Source organism: Liolophura sinensis, chromosome 1, assembly GCF_032854445.1.
Source record: "Liolophura sinensis isolate JHLJ2023 chromosome 1, CUHK_Ljap_v2, whole genome shotgun sequence".
Taxonomy (NCBI): domain Eukaryota; kingdom Metazoa; phylum Mollusca; class Polyplacophora; order Chitonida; family Chitonidae; genus Liolophura; species Liolophura sinensis.
Window position 1 is genome coordinate 10,264,717 of NC_088295.1, and position 20,989 is coordinate 10,285,705.

A 20,989-nucleotide genomic window follows, 5' to 3' on the forward strand; every position below is an offset into this window, starting at 1 on the left:
ACACAGCCGAGTAAGTGCAATAAATATATTCATATGTTCACGTATACATACACTGGTGAACAGTCTACGTAGGCATAGATATTACAGTTTTTGGAAACAGGATTTATTGGAAAGTTGTGTGGCTTAATTATGTTAACTAAAAAAATTTTTTTAACTTGAATTCAGATAAATCTGTATCGTGTATATATAAGTCTTAACGAAATGCATGCGTATGCAATCACTTTAATAACATGAAACGATTTAGCAAGACACATATTTTTGTTTCTCGTCCAATATGCACATATCAACCCTTGTAGGCCTATGCGTGTCACGCACTGTCAACATGATAGCCATGTATAGGTTTCTACCGTCTAAATATAGTTTATACCGGTAAACCAGGTTATTTAGTTACATCGTCTGCATTGAAAATCCTCATGCACGCAGGAGCCTATAAACCATGAAAGCCTAGACCTTTTTGATTCACAACCAAAATTTAATTATCTAGATCATTCAGATATGCCTGGAAATACGATATGTCTGGAATATTGACTGTGTAATTCTTGACAGTGATCCTTAATTGTGCTGGACGTTTTTCCCCCTTTTCACCGAGTTTGTCGTACGGAGCGGTAGTTTCTCCTGTGCAGTGACAGTACTCTTCAGATGAGTTGGCCTATAGTCCTATCCTTTCCGACAAATTGACCGAAAGTTTTTAAGACATATTTTCGAATTTCTTTTTTAATTTTTTTTTTGTCTTTTTGTTTTTGTTTTTGCACAGTTTTGTTCATATCCCTTAAAACTCAAATTTTCGTTTTAGAGTCACGTACCTGTCAAATTATTTCAAATATTTTTTATCCAAGTATTTAGGTCTGCATAGCCTACAGGTCCGATATCTTGGGTTTATGACGGTACACATATAGCCCCTTCCAACACCCCACCCCCACACCCATCACACCTCCCACAAGCCTATAAACTGGCCAACCTGCAGCATAAATAGCCAGCCAATTAAAAAATATGTAGGCCCATAAGAAATCGACAGGCGAAATTCATTATATGCATAATTTATATCATGTAGGCCAGTTAGAAACAGCTAATCAGAGGGACTATACGTTCAGCTCTATAGGAACGCTCTAAAATCTTGAATGCATGTTAAGTCAGTGGTGGAGTAGGGCCTTTTAACGCAAAACTTGCCGTACATTGTACGCCTTGTCCTATACGATATGACTTATAATTCTGATTTGATCACATAGTCAAGTATTAACTTTATAAAAGACGGGTCATAGGATATAGGCCCTTGTGTAGGTAAGACAAAGTTATAATAGGTAGGCCTAGGCCTAGACCCTAGTAGGCCGATATGCCGTCTAAACTATATAGCCTACTATTATGGTTTTTTTTTTTTAATAGTAGTACATCTGATTTTATCTTTAGAACGTTAAATATCGCTGACATTTTTACGCAACACACATGGTTTATATGTAGAATTCCTGGGCACTTATTTTCTTTTTTATCAACATGCGAAGAATGTGCATCTTCGAAGGTCAACTGGGGGCACAATGGCACAGTAGCGCCCCCTAGTGATAAAAGTTTTACAAACAAGCTGAAAGTGAGAGGGTAGGTCGATGGAAGTAATTTAATGAATTGTTTATTCTCACGCGATCGCCCATCAGTTTTGGTGAAATTAGTAAATGCCAGTTGGGTGGTAATGTCTGCGAACTAAGTTATTGATGAAATTATCGATCGGACAGGTAAAACTAAAGTGTTCCAGCGAGAACCCGAGGTTATTGACAGCGTGGCGTCAGACGAGAGTTGGGAGGAGGAAGCCATTGTAATGCGCTGACTCCGAATCAATTTTTCACGACATCCTTCATCGAAGAAGCATAGTCATTCAGCTGGCTGCGGGCCGAGACCTGTGCGGATTCTAAGGTAACGGCAAGGACGTCATTACTAAACAAACATGAGCTCTGGGCGAGCTAGTCCACTGGGCCATAATAGCGGCGGCGGAGGCGCTCTCGGTCAAAGCTTGGATAAAAACGAGTTGGAGATGGACCGTCTGTCTAACCGATCTAGCAGTGGGCGGCCTGACAGCGCCCACTCCCGCCAAGCCTGGGGTGATGATGACCCCTCGGACGCTTTTGCTAGGCGAATGGAACCCATGGAAAATGACAATTATGTAGGACCACCCTCAGGACGGACAGATACAGCTGTACGACAGTCCACAGGATGCTGGGGCTACTTCAAACGTGGCCTGAGATGTAAGCACCTTGATAATTTCATCACTCAGTCATTGACAGTTTTCCACTGTTTGACACTTTATATACACTCATTGTCAACAAATTTGGACAACTTACGTAAACAGCAATAAGTAAATCTTTGACACCACATTGTCAAATTGTTTGTTTGTTTGTCATAGTTTTTTTCTTTTTTATTTAATTATTTATTTATTTAATATCACATGACTTTTCCAGTTTGTTGTAGTATATGTTATCATTTTTTTTATATAAGTCCTTTCATTTAAGCATTTTGAAGCTTATGTGCCTCAGCATGTGGGGTAATGTTGGAGAACATGTTACATTTTGTTATTCTAAGTCTTTTATTTACTGATTATTCTTAATTATTTTTACATCCATCAATGATAAAATTATGACTTTTGTCTGATACATATTTTTGCCTTTTACTTAGCTCTGTGGGCCACCCGCTTCACAGAAGAAACTCAGGGGGGACCGAGAACTTCATGTGAAGACAACTTTGAGAGAGTTGATTGTCTACCTGGTGTTCCTGGTGGTGGTCTGTGTTAGTAAGTAACATTGTCCAGTCAGCCTGTTTTCTTTCATCACATAGACGATCATAAATGATATATGCAAAGAGGACAGATCAGAATTCTTGCTAATTCTGTTTTGACCCCCCCCCCCCCACCCAATCCTATCCTCTCATGTCACCCTTTTGCCCTCATCCGTGCCCCTGACCACTTCCATTTTCCTCCTTATTATAGTCCAACCCTATTCCTGTACAGAGGCCTTCGTGGCTCAGTTGGTTAGTGCGCTAGCACAGCATAATAACCCAGAACCCTCTCACCAATGCGGTTGGTTTCCTCCCACCATAATGCTGACCGCCATCGTATAAGTGAAACATTCTTGAGTACGGCGTAAAACACCAAACAAATAAATAAATAAATATTCCTTTGCAAGGGAGTGAAGTCACATGGAAATGGAATGGGCCATGGCAGTGTGTTGTCTTTGCAACAATCTGTCAAAATTATAAGGGATTACATATATCTGTTCAGAGATCACAAGATATTCAATTTTGTTGCTATCCTAGTGTGGTGTTGCTTGATATGAATGTTGTGCAAGATAAACCACAAACTTTTTAAATATATACATGTAAATCATTGCCTATTATGCAATGTGAAACTGACATAAAAAACTTGCATGTGCATCCACACTCAGAATATGGACTACAAGATGATATAGCCGTCCAAAATATAACCATACAAAATATAACCTGTTGATTCTTCTAATTTTGGGATAAGACTTTCTTATAATTGAAAGCGTGGAAGTATTTTTGTGCATTGTGTTTACGGTTAGTTTTCGTGTGAGACTAAAGAATAGTTTATCCATTTCATTGGAATTTAACATTTAAACATGCTTAAAGATTATTTTACTTTACTTGAACAACCTTTTATGAATGGAGAATAAAAAAGGAGATTCAGAATGAAATGCAAAACCCTCTGTAAGGTTCTTGACAAGCTCAGGTCTGTGGTGGTTAGAAGTCAAATTCTGTCACTTTTACCCTAATTCTTTTAATTTTTGGGACAGTTATTAGTATTGTTGAAAGTAGAATATTACATTTCTTTACGAGCCTTTTGGAAATTTAAGGATATGAGTGTGTTGTTCATTAGATGACCCAACCATGTGAGCAAAAAGACACTCAATTTCTGCTACAATTATATATATGCATGGGCAAAAATGAGCAGACCAGGTGTCCCAAAAATTAGAAGAAATGGGGTACCTCACTCTAAAAAAGTTTATAAATCTAGTTGATCTAGTGAACAACCTGATACATGTAGCTGTTTGCATAATAAGGCAGCAAAGTGACTATGCAGACTGTGCAGAAATTCATATTAACACCTATTATTTAAGATATTGAGAGTTTTGGGAGATATTTTTCGTCACATTTATGGCTATTTTCTTGTTGACTTTAACAGAAATATTATTCTGATGGATCAAATGGATAGGGGTCTGTCTTGTATTGCGTTCACACTTCCTGAATGCTTTTAATTAAGCAGTATAGCTCCATGGATTTTCAACATTATGGGTGTTAATGTAGATTTACAGAAAGATAGTACATGATGGATATATTGCTTAGTTGTGTGATGCTCCACTGTGTTAAAACCATCTGTTTGGCACTGACTGACATTTAGCCATATAGTGTACAAGTTCTATAATATCCAGTTAATACAGACTAAGTAAGATTTTCATATAATTTGCTTTGAGCAGTTCCATGCTTTGTTAGCAGTTAGCTATTATTGGTGAATGTTAACAATAGACTCTGGTATCAGGTATGATTTGACCGTGCACTAAGAAACAAAAGCATCTTTTGAGCCTGACATCAATAATTTGGTGAAGTTGTGTTGTAGTCAAGGTAGCAACGACAAACACATTGATTTTTGCTGGTGTCCCAGGACGGTTTGAAGAGCTGTGTTTGTGTGAATGCCATAGACTGATGGGGAAAAACTCAGTCTATTGTGTGCAAAACTGGAGCTGAATCTCTTTTAGTTATCCACGTCAATAAGATCAATAAATAATATTGACATTTTAACTTGGGTTTAGTACCTAACTGCTTCAGGCATAGTGCCAAGATACCTGCTTGATGCACATCAGCATTGGCCTGTGTTGTGACAGGCGTGCAGTTAGCCACCTTGTGATTGGATTGGACAATAAATCATTTGTACCATACTGATTAAACCATGGTGATTGGGTAGTTGCTCAGGGTGAGAAAATTTCCCCTCTCTGTGTAATACACCAATTACACATGTGGCATTACTCTTACACCACCATATAAGGCCATCTGTCTATGACCACTCTACTTTGAAACAGTAATTTAAGCTGAGACTAATCACACTATTGGGTGAAAGTTTTACGATCTGATGAAAAGTTCTTAAATGAAATTGAATACATTATTAAATTCACATATGTTTTTCATATATACTGTCCAACTATTGATCATCTTGTCAACTGTTATGAAAGTTGGGACTAGTTTATCAGTTGACTTTCCTGTATCAAACTGAAGGAGAGCTAATATATTTCCCTATGATTTATTTATTTATTTGGTTGGTGTTTTACGCTGTACTCAAGAATATTTCACTTATACAAAGGGGGCCAACTATTACCTTATGAAACTGTTGCCTTTCTAAAGGAGGGTTAAAGTATGAGGATCAGAAAGAATCTGGATGGCTATTCTAAGTCTTAAGGGCTTTGTATTGTATCGGTGCCCCTTTTGAAAGTCTGTGAGGATCCCACAGAAACCAAAGCCTTCTTCAATGGCCCCCAGGTTTGCCTAACTTTGTCGTGCAAGACCACCCATCATTGACACACATGTATTATAGCTTCAAGTGATGCTCTTATCCAGCGTTTTTACATCATTCCACCAATATTTATATAAGTTCATATTGCTTAATTAGTCATGTGGAGGTGTGAAAAATTGTGAAGAAATTGCCAGAAGTAGTTTTACCCAAGTATGATGCGTCAGTGTGCTTAACGCAGTAAACCGTGTGTTATGGTCAAATATTTGCTTCCTTTCGTGATCTTTTCTTCATTGTTTTCTTGGTATTTATGTGTTATGATTATGCATTGAATAAAAATTTAATTATGTTTGGAATCATGCTTTCATTTATTATTCGTTTAGTTTTGTGTCACGAAAGGATATCGAATGTGCTCACACTATTTTTGAGGATAGTGACGGTAAATGTCATATACCATTCGCTACCTTGATTTCCACCATGTAAGATTGCCTATGTTCATGTATTTAACAGCTCCTAACGGCAACTGAGCGCTTTGTTAGTCACCAAAATGTTGAAAATAAAGAATGTGGAAGTTATCAGGCCATGGATAGGCCATTTGGCCTTGACCCCAGTGCAACAGATAAAAATTAGATGATACGCCTCTAAAATACGCATGACGATTTGTGTGTATGCCTATATTCCTGAGAGGTATAGCATACTTGGGAGACTTAAAGCAAACAGTTCCTGTCAACATGGAAAGTAGATCTCCGAAGTAGTTTACATGTGCGGCGCTCTCCACGATGCGATAGTTTTCAGAAACTGAAGGTTACAGCAAAGGGTCATATACCAATACCCGCAGTCATGGAGAATGACTACTGTGATATTTATGTTTGTGACATTCTATAGTGTTTGCCATGAAAAAGATGTAGCAAAGGCTAAAAAAGATTGACATTTGGGTTACTATACAGCAAGTTCTGCGACTGTACTGCATTTAATCTTCCTAATATCGCTCTCAATGTATGGTTTTAATTCTACACCGATAGTCAGTTATTTGTGCTGTTGTAAAGTGTCATCGAGGGTCCAGTTTCCAATGTGTACATGGAATCGGTGACTTGTGAGGAGAGAAGCTAGTGAAATACAACGATCACGAGAACAGATAGTATTCAGAAACATTTTAGATTTATACTATATACTACCAATAACTAAAGCGCAAGTAATTTTTGTCTTCTAATATAGGCAGTTGTTTGTGTAGACAGAAATGTTTTACATAGGTAAAAAAACATTAGCAGTCGCATTAGGCAAGTAGAATGAAATTATACTGCAACCCCTGCTATCAAAACAAAATGAAAAGGTAAAATTGTCAGTGAGTGAGTTACTGGAATAAACCCAGTAGTCCTACAGGTAGAGGTGTAATAAATAAATGTAGGCCTATGAGTGTCATTCCAGATTCATTCCTCGTGAGGAAAAGCTGAAATAATTAATTTATTCTAGAATGTTATAACGAGTTGTAATTCTGGGCCACGGATCTGTATGTATATATATATATATATATACTTGTGGTCCTATATGTAACTACAAGAATCTCTTTATCGGTAGTTCTTTGTAGGCCTGTACATGTAATATTATGTATGCACCTGTATGTCTTTCGATTTTCTCAAGCCTGTTCACTCAATGAACATCACACTTTCTAGATTGATGGGGACCCAAAATAGTGAAGTGTTGAGTATTTCCAAAAAATGTGTACAGTGGTAGGCTTCCCCAGTACTCCCTCTCTTGGAAAAGTAGGAAGTACTGTGGTACCTCTGAAAATTATTTGTTGCACTACTTGACCCCTTGGGTTTCTGCCCAATAGTTGATCTTCTTAATTGTGTGATTGCCAACAAACTTATTGTTTTCATGATCTGTTGAAGAAGTTATCTGTTAAATTGTGGAACGAGTTGTTAGTAATCTTTTGCTATATGTGATGGACATGGACAAATTGAAAAGAAGGTTGAGAGATTGTACATGTATTTTATGTCTCTTTGCCATATGTGTATTGTTGAGATACAACTGTACAATGTAAAGATGAAAACATGTATTGTATTACGATATGATGCCTTGATATGTTGCCACATACGACAGTGGTACAAATAATGAAGATTTTCAGGCTCAGACTAACGACTTAGGTGCAAAAAAAATTTCATGAAAATGTCTACAATCTTACAGTATATAATATTATGTTAGTGTGGTGCAATGCATTCTATTTAAAGTCATGTCAGCCGGTTAGGCCGGATCCTCAATTACAGACAGAATAACTGATAGGCCTTTGTCAGTGGAGAAGACCAATGAATTGTACTAGAAGACAATTGGTCATTAGTTACAAGAAAAACAAAAATAGAAGAAGAGCAATAGACCCATTTCACAGCTCTTGGGGGATGTTTTTTTAGTGAAACTTGTTCCCATGAAATTGTGTTACTCATGTGCATGTTAATTCAGTCTACACTTGTTGCTCACGTTGGAATCTCTAACAGTTTCAACTTTTGTTTCTGGGTATTTTTATGTGTTTGTAGCACATGGCTTGACATTAAACTCAAATTAGTAATAGTAGAACAGGGTTTCACAGTAGGGGAAATACATTTTATTGTAATAAATGAAGAACATTTTGATACATTTGCTGTATTAATCCATGGCTTTTTGCCACCGATGATGTAGTACTTTTGACTTACTACTACACTCTCAAAACACAAAGCAGAGGTATGGATCACTGGTATAGAATTGTGTTCATAGGTTTCCTTTCTTGGCAGGGGTACCACAGTTTTGATTTCTGACGTTTCCTACGACTAACTGAAAAATGAAGAATATCCGTAACGGCATAACCCTGTGTCATTCCTTTAGCCGGTTGATTGTTGATGCATATTTCTGTGTTTCAGTCACATTTGGTATGACCAGCACCACCATGTACTACTACACCAAGGTGATGAGCGACCTGTTTTTGGACACGACTGCAGAAGGTGGCATTGGCTCCTTCAGGGCTATCACTAACACAGAAGAGTTCTGGAAGGTCAGTACATTTGTTCTTCTACATGTATGTTGTTGTAAGTTTAAGACAAACGATGGAGTATACTGTTGAAATGGTAGTTTTGTGCAGAATTAAATTATGTTAAATGATGTTTGTCAAGAGACAGTTTGTTTTGTGAAAATTTATAGAGGTTTACTACTTATACCAGATAGAATTCATTTGTTACACGTCTAAGTCAGGGTGCGCATCACTGTAATTAGCATTTAACTCACTGTCCTTCATTTGACTATATTTTTATATCTTACATCAGAACTTATACCCTTACATACTATACTCATGGTAGAGGCGGTATCTCTCATGTGTTGTTCCTATCCATTATGATCATTACTGCTTACAGTTTGCCCGTAGCCCTCTGATCAAGGGATTGTATTGGGAAACTTGGTACAACAATGACAACTTCTCAGAGACAGGCTACATCTACTACGAGAACAAACTGCTAGGTTTACCACGTATCCGTCAGCTTAAGGTTCACAGCAACTCCTGTGTCGTTCATGAAGACTTTTCTCAGGTCATTCGAGAATGCTACGACTCTTATGCCCCCAGTATAGAGGATAAAGAGCCTGTGCCAGGAAAAGACCACAATGAATCAGCGTAGGTTTTGTACATTTTGTCAAGAAATAAATTTACATAAATGAATCATTTGAATTGTGTGAAGAAGTATTTCGCATGTTAAGAAAGTTGACCTCGTACTTTAATCTAAAATTTCTAAGTTACTAAGTTGACTAAGTTACTTGTTTTGCCTGATTTTGAGAGTTCTGTTGAGCTTAAAAAGGTGGTTTGAGTTTGGTTTGGAAGGTAGTATGATATCTTTCTGGAAAAGTATAAGTTTCTGCACCAGAAAATAATATTGTATGTCCTTTTTATTTGCCTCTAAAATAGCAATAAGTTGGTTGAAATTGTGGTGGAAATAAAGTGATTCACTTGAAAAACAGCTCTTTTAAATGGATTTACATATATTTCATTTCGCGTGCAAATGAAGTTTGTTAACCTTTTCAGGGTACTTTACACTTTTTTTGCCAGCTACCTTTGATAACATTGACTATTGTGCAGCTATTAATATCTGTTTTAACACAGGTGGGTCTATCAGAGTGAGGAGGATCTAGACGGTTCAAGTCACTGGGGCTTGCTGACCTGGTATGGGGGAGGGGGCTATGTCCAGGACATGCCCATCAGGAAGGCGGATGGTCAAGCTGTCATAGAGAACTTATTCAACAATTTGTGGATAACAAGAGGAACTCGAGCAGTCTTCATTGACTTCACTGTTTACAATGCCAACATCAATCTTTTCTGTGCCGTCACGTAAGAACAAAGGTTCTATTATTCACACCTTAACTGAATTAAGACACGGTGAAAAAATGCAAACTACGTAGTGAAAGCAAATGATACTTAATGACTTTGCCTGTAAACATCTGTACAGTTCAGATGATTTTTTTCAGAGTTATCTCCCTTCATTTGTTTGAATGACTGAATTATATGCAGCATTATAATTGGTATTAAAGGATTTTGTTGTGTTACTAGTTGTGTCATCATTGTGTTAATGTGTTATTTAGGCTTCTGGTGGAGTTCCCAGCCACAGGTGGCGCTATTCCATCATGGACTTTCCGGACTGTGAAGCTGATTCGTTACGTTCTCTATCGGGGACTACTTTGTCATGGCCTGTGAATGCATCTTCATGCTCTTCATTATCTACTACATTGTGGAGGAGGTGCTGGAGGTATGTTCCTCTGTTGGAAGTAGTTCTCAGTAATCCACTGACAGAAGAAATAAAACTCTGCAGAGAATTCTTCTGGCACAGCCTAGTTTGGACTTCTGTGGCCTAGTGACTAGTGTGCTAGCAGAGCATAATGACCCAGGAGCATATCACCAATTCGATGTCTGTGAGATCAAGTCCATCTTATGCTGGCTTCCTCTGTGTTTATACATGGAAAGGTCTTGCAGGCAACCTGCGGGTGGACATGTATTTTTCCCGGGGTCTGCCTGGTTTCCTCCATTTATAACACAGGATGCCGTTGTATATGTGAAATATTCTTCAGTATGGCATAAAACACTTGTGAGATAAATAAATTGATACAGTCATTCATTCGCAAATATTTTCTGCCCCTGTAAGGTCAAAAAGAAGCCTTCACTTTTTCATTGTAAGAAATTCCTTTGACTTGGCTGTTCTTGTTGTCAGCATATAAGCTTGGACACAAACCAGCTTCTCCATAAGTCATATGTATATATTGAAAAGTTCGTCCAAAACTCCATCCTGTTTTCAGATCAAGAAGCACAAGCTGTCCTACTTCAAGAGTTTCTGGAACATTGTTGATGTGATTGTGATCTTGATTGCCCTGGTGTGTATCGCGTTCCACATCTATCGGACGATCACCATTGAGAACAAGCTGAACACACTCCTGGATAACCCCAACAAGTACCTAGACTTCCAGTTCCTGTCCTACTGGCAGACTGAGTTCAACAACATCATGGCCATTGCTGTCTTCTTCGCCTGGGTCAAGGTAAGACAGTTGGGTTTTGATCCCCTGTGACAGTGTTATAATATTTAAAACTTTATCTTACCCGAGGATTGCTTTATGCTCTTGTGAACTGAAAATTGGTCTTTCTCCTTAGTGGTTCACTCAGACTTGTTAGCTCTCTGTCGGGTAACAAATCCCTGCCCTAATGACTATTTCTGTGTTCTCCTCCAGGTGTTCAAGTACATCAGCTTCAACAAGACTATGACCCAGCTGTCCTCTACACTGGCCCGTTGTGCAAAGGATTTGGCTGGCTTTGCTGTCATGTTCTTCATCATTTTCCTGGCCTTTGCTCAGCTGGGTTACCTCATCTTTGGCACGCAAGTCAAGGACTTCAGCACCTTCCCAAGCGCCATGTGAGTCAATATCTCAGATGCAGGGTTAGGGCTGGCTATGTTAGAAAAATAAGGGTGAAGCAGAGTTTTTCACTCGTCTGGTTCTAGTTTGTGTTAAAAGATACCTTAAAGCATACACATAGACCAGAGTTTAAAGTTTTGTGCATTTGAATCGTAAGTAAATATTGCTGACCAGTGTTGATTTGTGGATGTTTTCCAGCTTCACCCTGTTCCGTATTGTGCTGGGAGACTTCGACTTCCACGAGCTGGAGAATGCTAACCGTGTGATTGGACCTCTCTACTTCATGTTCTATGTGTTCTTCGTCTTCTCGTGCTGATCAACATGTTCCCTTGCCATCATTAATGACACCTACTCCGAGGTGGAAGGCTGACATTGCCAGCCAGAAAAACGAGTTTGAAATGGCAGACTACTTCAAGAGGGTAAGAACAAATGGTATTTACACACACATAAATATCGATTGAACAGTTAAGAGGCAATAGGTGGGTACGTAACAGCCAAGATAAGGTCAGTTAGCAATTTAGATGTGGATGTTCCATCAACAACCCTCTGATACCCTGACTCCCCCCCCCCCCAACACACACACACATGATGGTGTATGATGATCATATGAACCCCCCATTGTTACAAACATTGCCAATGTGGCTTTAAGACATAATCATGCATTCGTTAAAGCCCCCCCCCCTTCTTTCATCAGCTGTTATTATCCACATGTTCCTTCTTTCTGCTGTCAATACATCATTAAATTAGATTTCCTGCTGGCCAATTTAGCTTACATTTCATGGATGTACATGTGGGAAGTACAGTATGCAAGAAATCATCAAATCTACTGACCAAAGTTTTGTCCTCCTCTCAGGCCACCCATCAGAAATCTGAGTATGGTCATAGATGGTTGTGGATGGTGGTAGGTTTCAGAGTCTGGTTTTGTCTTACCATAATGCTTGCTGCTGTTGTATAAGTGAGTTTTCTTGAGTACAGCATAAAGCACCAGTCAGATAAATAAACACGGACCAAAGTCACACACGTCTCTGCACTGATATGGTCATAATTGTTGTACATTCAATAGCTGAGTATTTAGGCCATGATTGAAAGTGAATTGACAGAACTGACTATGTTGACAGGGCTATCAGAAGATGCTGGACAAACTGAATTTCAAGCGGGACAAGATTGTGGACATCCAGAAGGCTCTGAAATCTGCAGACATTAACCATGACGAACAACTGGACTTTGAGGAGTGGAGAAATGACCTGAAAAGGTAAGGGAGGGGATGTTACCTTGATTGTGTGCCCACAGTGCTCAACTCCACAGAACCTGATGTGATGTATCATGGTAACTGTGGTGGTTACTGACACTGAAATTTGTAGATTTCCCGACCATATTTTGAAAAACTGTATAGCAAAATAGTCTAAAACATTTTCTTAAGGTGGGTAACCTTCAGGTAATGCACATGGGTGAGGATTTTAATTAACTTGACTAATTTCAGCAACAGCTTTCAGAGTTTCATACCCCAGCAAAAGGTCTCAAAAAAAAAAAAAACTCAAAAGGAATATAGTATAATCAAGGATAAATAAAAGAACAGTGTCTGTGTAAAAATGTCTTACAGAAATGAGTTTATCATTCAGTACTTAGGTAATCCCAGTGTTTGCTATTCCTCTACAGACGCGGGTATGCCGATACTGAGATTGAGGCCGTGTTTGCTAAGTATGATGAGGATGGGGATCGAATCTTGGACAAGAGCGAACAGCAGCGTATGCATGCTGATCTGAGTGAACAGAAGGTGTGTTTACTGCTCAAGTATTACTTGTCCAGATTGACTGAAATTCAATGTGTATGATTATTACGGTCTGGTCATGTGTGTGATCATTACGGTCTGGTCGTGTGTGTGATCATTATGGTCTGGTCGTGTGTGTGATCATTCGGTCTGGTCGTGTGTGTGATCATTACGGTCTGGTCGTGTGTGTGATCATTATGGTCTGGTCGTGTGTGTGATCATTACGGTCTGGTCGTGTGTGTGATCATTATGGTCTGGTCGTGTGTGATCATTATGGTGTGGTCGATGTGTGTGATCATTATGGTCTGGTAGTGTTTGTGATCATTGCGGTCTGGTCGTGTGTGATCATTACGGTCTGGTCATGTGTGTGATCATTAATGGTCTGGTCGTGTGTGTGATCATTACGGTCTGGTCGTGTGTGTGATCATTATGGTCTGGTCGTGTGTGTGATCATTACGGTCTGGTCGTGTGTGTGATCATTACGGTCTGGTCGTGTGTGTGATCATTACGGTCTGGTCGTGTGTGTGAATCATTATGGTCTGGTCATGTGTGTGATCATTATGGTCTGGTCGTGTGTGTGATCATTACAGTCTGGTCGTTTGTGTGATCATTATGGTCTGGTCGTGTGTATGATCATTACAGTCTGGTCGTGTGTGTGATCATTACGGTCTGGTCGTGTGTATGATCATTACAGTCTGGTCGTGTGTGTGATCATTACAGTCTGGTCGTGTGTGTGATCATTATGGTCTGGTCGTGTGTGTGATCATTACGGTCTGGTCGTGTGTGTGATCATTACGGTCTGGTCATGTGTGTGATCATTATGGTCTGGTCGTGTGTGTGATCATTACAGTCTGGTCGTTTGTGTGATCATTATGGTCTGGTCGTGTGTATGATCATTACAGTCTGGTCGTGTGTGTGATCATTACAGTCTGGTCGTGTGTGTGATCATTATGGTCTGGTCGTGTGTGTGATCATTATGGTCTGGTCGTGTGTATGATCATTACAGTCTGGTCGTGTGTGTGATCATTACGGTCTGGTCGTTGTGTGTGATCATTACGGTCTGGTCGTGTGTGTGATCATTACGGTCTGGTCATGTGTGTGATCATTACAGTCTGGTCATGTATGATCATTACGTCTGGTCGTGTGTGTGATCATTACGGTCTGGTCGTGTGTGTGATCATTATGGTCTGGCAGTGTTATAATGCCCAGGATGTTTCTGTGGAATGCGTGTAAAGAAAACACAGAAATGTTGTGTTCATGATAGTCACAGTATGCTTCTGGTTACCGTTCGTAACATATGTATACAATTTGTCTTCATTTTCGGCTGCTCTGAATAAGGAATACGATGATCTTAAAGAGAATGCCCATCGTCCCGGCACCACGCGAAGATCCAGCAGTCGTGTCAGCTTTAACGAGGACAGCGGTGATGACAGTGATGATGAAGACAGTGGTACAAAATCCTCAAGAACTGGGCGCACATCAAGCGGAGTGTCATATGAAGAGTTCACAGTCCTCTCGCGGAGAGTCGACAGAATGGACACTCCATTGGCAGCATAGTCTCCCAAAATTGATGCAGTTTTAGTTAAATTGGAGGCAATGGAAAAAGCGAAAATGAAGAGGAGGGAAACAATGGGAAAAATTTTAGATAGCATCACGGAGGTACAGTGAATGTTCAGAACTGATCAGTTCTGTCTACAGCAATAATTACGAACATCACTTTCTACCCTAACCCTGGGCAAAAACCTCTTTAATGTTGTTGCAAAGTTCAGGCAAATTACAATTTTGGTATGTTTAGAAAATAAGCAAGGATACTCGATAATAACTCACAGTTGCCTTGACTACCACATTTCATACCTTTAGGTCTTGACCCAAGAGGTCGAAGGTTTAAATCCAGCTCTAGTAACGTGGGCTGTAGTCTTGTCCAGATAGTTTGGAGAAGTATTTATGGTGCTGACTCAGGTAAATAAACGTTGAAAAGTTACTTAAAGCACCTTAAAGAAAGACATTGTCATATTTCTGATGAACAGTGCTTGATTCCTTTAACTGGTTGAAGGTGTCATTGAGTTGTATTTTGTGATTTGTGTGCAGTCTGATGGAAACAGTGATGAGATGAAGAGAGATCAGATGGAGAGGCTAGTGAGAGAAGAGTTGGAACGGTGGGATTCAGAAACCTCAATTGGCCCTACCAGTGCCCGAGGCGGCTCCCCCAGTGGCAGCAGGTAGTGGCCCAGGGGCAATACGTAACAGATCCGGGCGAGACTCAGGGCAGAATAACGTAAGTCAGTTAACATAAGTGAAAAATTCTTGAGTTTGATGTTAGACAACAATCAAATAAATACATAGTCAGTTAACATCTGAGAACTATTCTAAGCCAGATGGATGTGACAATGTTTGCCGAGATATCTCGTGGAGATCACATGTGTAGCTGATGAATAGATGATGCCTACCACAGTTCCTGCCCGTGCAAGATTTCTTTGTTGTATTTGACCTTTAGGTCTTGACTTATTTACGCTAACTAACTTAAAATTTCTCCCGCAAAATTGCCTTTTTGGAGGCGAATAAATGTCGCAAAATACTATTTCTGGTTCTGAAACGTACATTTTCCAGTAAGGTATCATCTTACCATCCAAGCCAAACCTTAAAGCACCTTCATTTATCGATAGAACTCTTACAATCAGGAAAATGTTAGTCAAGGACTAAATTTATGTTCATTTCCTTGAACTGCACTGAACAGTGATCGAATGATTTAAGTCTACAGTACATGTGTTAGTGTGTTACAAGAATATTTATTTGGTATCAATTGCTAACTTTTCAGCAAACTTCGGAGGTGTAGAGGTAATTGCATTTATATACACTTGATGTTGTGGTAGATGCATTTATTTTTGGTTTCATTTTTACCACATCATTTTTGTTTTTTTATTGTTAACTCATTAATGCCATTTTTTTAAAATTGATTGTTGACAATGCAAATGCAAGGCAACCCTAACCAATTGCATTTTGAGTATGACGTCACAGCACTCCCAAAGCATCCTGTTATTTTCCCATTAACCATAATTAACATCACACAGAACATTAAATTTCAATTAAACCCACCCGCTGGGGCCATTTCAGCAATTTGCACCCCTAAAGCCTTGTTACTTGACCGTTTTAACATGACAATTCTGAGGTGAATACTGATGTCAATAACAGTAATAGCAAACACACTTCATTCCTTATAGGCTCACTTCCCTGATCACACCCACACAGTGCTCACCTTAACCCTGGATCTTTGCTAAGCGGTAATTCACAGCAAAACACTTTAAACACTATATTGTAATGTTAGTTTTCTTGTTTAGTGCTTCAGTTGTGACCATTTGCCACAGCGATGAGGTGTTTAAGCATGATGTCATAGTTATTTTGTATGGTGTATTGTGTAGCATGTGTAGGTGAGTACAATAACAGCTGTAGATTTCTGTGTGCTGTTGAGATTTACTGATTGGCATGTATTGAGAACAGAAATTGCTAATGAACAGTTTAGCCGGCAGGTTTTCATTTCCTGGTTCTGATCAGCTGGATGAATGTGAAGGAGTCCGAGTTGAACTTTGAAAGCAGTTCATCAACTTGCAGAACTACTAGTCTGCTTTTCTATCAGTTGAGATTAAATAAAAACTTATTGAAGTTAATTGTACATCAGTATTTTAAAATGGTGATTTGACATTAACAGGTTTGTGTCCATTGGCTGTGGGCCTCGTCCTACAGGTCGTGGTAGGTATTTTTGTTTGTTGGCCTTGCTTCCCAAATACTTGTGTCTATTTAGATGTATATGAAGTGTTTTTTATCCATATTAAATCAACAGTTGATGATTTTGTTGATTTCAGGATTTCTTCGAGCGAGTTGCCCACAGTAATGTGTGATGTGAACATTCCGTAGACCATTGTTGGACTGGACCACTGGTTTTCCTGTCTCACGCCTAGTGATATACCTCTTAATGCCTCGTCACTCTCTGTACATGTGTTAGTGCCTCATCACCGTTAATCTCTCTGTGTTGGGAGTTCTTGGCCACAGTCTGCCATCCCATCCCTCCTCAAGGCCATAGTGTGATACAGCTGATCATCACGCCTCCCTGCACAGGGGCCTCGTGTGATAACAGCTGATTATTACACCACCATTCAGAATGGCCCTGATGTGATACCAGCTGATCATCATGCCTCCCCCTGGCTGGGCCTATGGCCCAGTTGTTCAAAACTGTTTTAAGACTTAGTACCAGATTTAACTTTAAGGCAAATCTTCAATTTAGTACATAGTCCGAAACTATTTGCATAACAGTATATTCAGTATGAACTAAATATGCTGCTGTTATACACACACTTTAGACGACTGTTTTGGCTGCTGAATTTAGCTATGGTCTTAAATATAATAGATAACTTAATAGCAGTATTAGCTAATACACTTTTGAACGGCTGGGCTCTTGTGTGATACAGCTGATCTTCTCACCATCAGAAGGGCCCTGATGTGATACCAGCTGATCATCACACCACCCCTCGGGAGGGCCCATGTGATTACGGCTGACCGTCACACCACTCCTCTGAATGGCCCTCATGTGATACCAGCTGATTATCACACCTCCTCTCTGAAGGGTACTTGTGTGATACCAGCTGACGTCACACCACTCCTCTGAATGGCCCTCGTGTGATACCGGCTGATCATCACACCACCCCTCCAAAGGCCCTCGTGATACCAGCTGATTATCACACCTCCTCTCTGAAGGGTACTTGTGTGATACCAGCTGAATGACTCTGATCATGATCAGCAGACAAGGCTCTGTTATCAGTTCTAAGCGAAACCTGTGATAATTTCATTTAGATGATGTTCAAAATTTGTACACTCGAATTGATGACTTGTTTGTGTTTTGATTGTGTTTTTCAAAACACGTTCAGTATCAAGGTCAACATGATACATTTATGTTTGAATCATGATAGGAGATTTTCTCATAAAGATGTTGTGAAACATCAGCAAGAATGGAGAGAAAGATCTGGTTATACATTTATAACATAGTAACTTAAAAGACCGCCGTCCAAATTGTTAATAATTGAAATTAACTGCTGATTGAAATCAAAACTGCTGCACATGTATATGTAACATAGTTGGGCATTTTAGCCTACATGTATGTTAGAAGAAAATTGGCTTCTTCTAATTTCTCTATACAGTGTTTAGCTGAGACATGAAGTTTCCCTTAGAATCAAGTAGCTGAAAAGAATGAATTGAGATTAAAGTTTTAAATCAAACACTACTAGTTTGTAATGAATTTATGCTGGCGGTGTTGAGTTGTCTCCCCTTGTGTTTTAAGTGCCATAATCATTATTTGCTCTTTTTAGATGTACAAATTTGTTAATGATTCAATCACAATCTCATTTTAAGAAGGGTATTACATTTTGTATTAATAAAGGGTATGTTATATTATTATTATTGTTTTGTAACATGATCTATGAATATCATTTACATAAATTATGTTCATTAGATAGGTAACCATTATTACATTTTGAGAAAAGAATACCTTTTTTTATAAGATGCATGAAGTTTCACTGTTTGATTGCTTTTGGTAAGTAGTATAAAATATTGCTGTAGATTTTTGACTCTTTATGGCTTAGTTAGTACTTAACTACAGTATGTCTTATTTTGTTTGTACATGTATATTTATCAGTTCCCTGTGTTAGGCTTGGTTGACCTTGGTAGCAACATTGCAATGAACTAGTTGAAAATAAGGGATAGCTAATTATTAAATCATGTTGAATAATGTTAAATTGTCTTTGAACTCATTGATGTGTAAATCATGAAAATGGTCCAAGAAGCTTTGCAGTTAAAACAAGTTTGTATGATTACCTCTGCTTGCCCACAAAGAATAAACCTCTACAGAAGTAACTTTATTTATGTTGCCCACTGCATAAGAAATATGTTTCTGTCCAAACAGGTCAATAAAATCGTAATGTGATATTTTACAACAATTACGATGAATCAGTTACTGGGGTATTCTGCTGAAATTGAATTAAATCAAGCCATGTTAGATGGCAATTTATATCTGTTATTTAAACAGTTACAAAAGCAATCTAAACTGTGGCTGTACACAGAGGCACACTGTATTGTTGTTGTGTTAATTTTGCCTTGTACCAAGTTCAGCTAACAAACTTCAGCTTGATGCTGATGTGCTGCTTCACCTCGTGCCTATCAGTTAGTAATTTCACCTCCCTCCACATCACCTGTGTCTATGCTAAGGTCAATTCCGTCCAGTTTTTATGTGTGAATAGTCTATATTGTACTTCAGATGTATACACGTACTACCTTATGTGGAAGAAGTTTCATGTGTTGGACTTGTGAGGCGAGTGAAGTATACAAGTACTTCATAAAGAAATCAAGTCAAGATCAGGAAAAAAATAATGTTTTGGGATATCGTATTCAGCAGTCGATAGGCTGGGAAATCCATGTGATATCAAGATCATTAAAGTACATCTATGAAGTGGGATAATTGATTGGGATATAATGAATCGGGTTAATGTTCTTTTTTGTAAAGATGTATTACTCTTGTTACTTATTCTGACCATAATTAATAAAAGTATCCACTGTCCTCTCAACGCATTTGATCTTAGTGTTTCTGGTTTTCTGAAGTCTATGATAAGGTATGGCGGAAAAACTGCCAGCACACATGTTGATTGTTCAATTCTGTGAACATTAAAATAAATGGTATTATTATGCCAACCAACCTACTTAGACTGATCAGAGGGTCCACATGAGTGTTGTTGAATGCTTAATATCACCCAGGTCCCTCTCTAACAATGAGAGCGGAGGAATCTACAAATTTATCCTAGGGTGGGGTTGACCCCCGCACCCCTTGTGCTAGTGATTCGAACTCCAAGCATCGTAACCATTTAGGCCACATTCTCATGTCAGATGTGATTAGTTATTACCATTAGATCTTCAGTGGAACTTCATTCATAGGTTGACTGGTGCAATTCACCTACTTTCTCTGGTCATTACATGTACAAGATGTTTCTACATGTAGACAAATGTCCGTACTTGGTTCTTCTTAGTATAACTTGCAGAATGCTGGCTTCCTCTCCAGTCTTACTGGGAACAGTCTGCCAGCAACATGCAGATGGTATGTGGATTTGCCTAGGCTCTGCCAGGTTCTTCCCACAATAATGCTGGTCATTGTTGTATAAGTGAAAAATTCAAATCAATAAATCAATCAAAACTCTACACAGGGCACTAATGCACCCAATCTTTGTGGCTAAACGACTCTGTAGGGAAGAGCTGCAGAGGTGAGGGGTTAGTGTAACCTAAAAATGGTATAGCATGGCCTTCCAATAAGGCAGTATTATAGTTTCCACTGGAACCTCCCTGCAACAAGGGACTGACACTAATATGACATGACCACGATAACGATGAAAGCCATATTAATCCTCATACAAACAAAAACTCTACGTAGAGCTAGCATACCTGAAGGACTCTTTAGGAGATAAAACACTGCTGTAACACCTAAAATTTGCTGTCAAATTACAATACGGGATTATCAGCAGGGGGCAATTACACTCAGACAACTCAGGCAGGAACTGGCTGCTCTCCATGAAAAATCGTGTGTGGGTGGGGGGAGTGGGGCTAAAGTCTCCCCAGCCTTGCCAATTTTGATTTATAATTTTGATCAATATAAAAAAAATAAACAACAAATAAAGGCTTTACAATCTATTTATACCTCACATTAATGAGAGTAACATGAGAAATGAATTATGAGAGTGATTACTCTTCTGCCATCCTCATTACCACGGTGAACAAAAGAACAAAAAACACAGGCA

At 39.0% G+C, this 20,989-nt stretch overlaps 1 protein-coding gene across 1 annotated transcript; it reads left to right on the top strand.

Annotated features, from left to right (window-relative positions):
- The first annotated feature begins 1,585 nt into the window (after nucleotides 1-1,585).
- On the top strand, nucleotides 1,586-18,723 carry LOC135475861 (polycystin-2-like protein 1). The gene is given in 18 exon segments (XM_064755809.1): nucleotides 1,586-2,228; nucleotides 2,656-2,687; nucleotides 2,689-2,770; nucleotides 8,383-8,513; nucleotides 8,869-9,122; nucleotides 9,606-9,830; nucleotides 10,082-10,160; nucleotides 10,162-10,245; nucleotides 10,790-11,026; nucleotides 11,216-11,397; nucleotides 11,597-11,765; nucleotides 11,767-11,817; nucleotides 12,517-12,650; nucleotides 13,055-13,171; nucleotides 14,489-14,825; nucleotides 15,255-15,441; nucleotides 15,982-16,001; nucleotides 17,024-18,723. Coding segments are annotated over 16 exon segments (2,547 nt in total). The 5' UTR covers nucleotides 1,586-1,930; the 3' UTR covers nucleotides 15,390-15,441; nucleotides 15,982-16,001; nucleotides 17,024-18,723.
- Nucleotides 18,724-20,989: the final 2,266 nt, after the last annotated feature.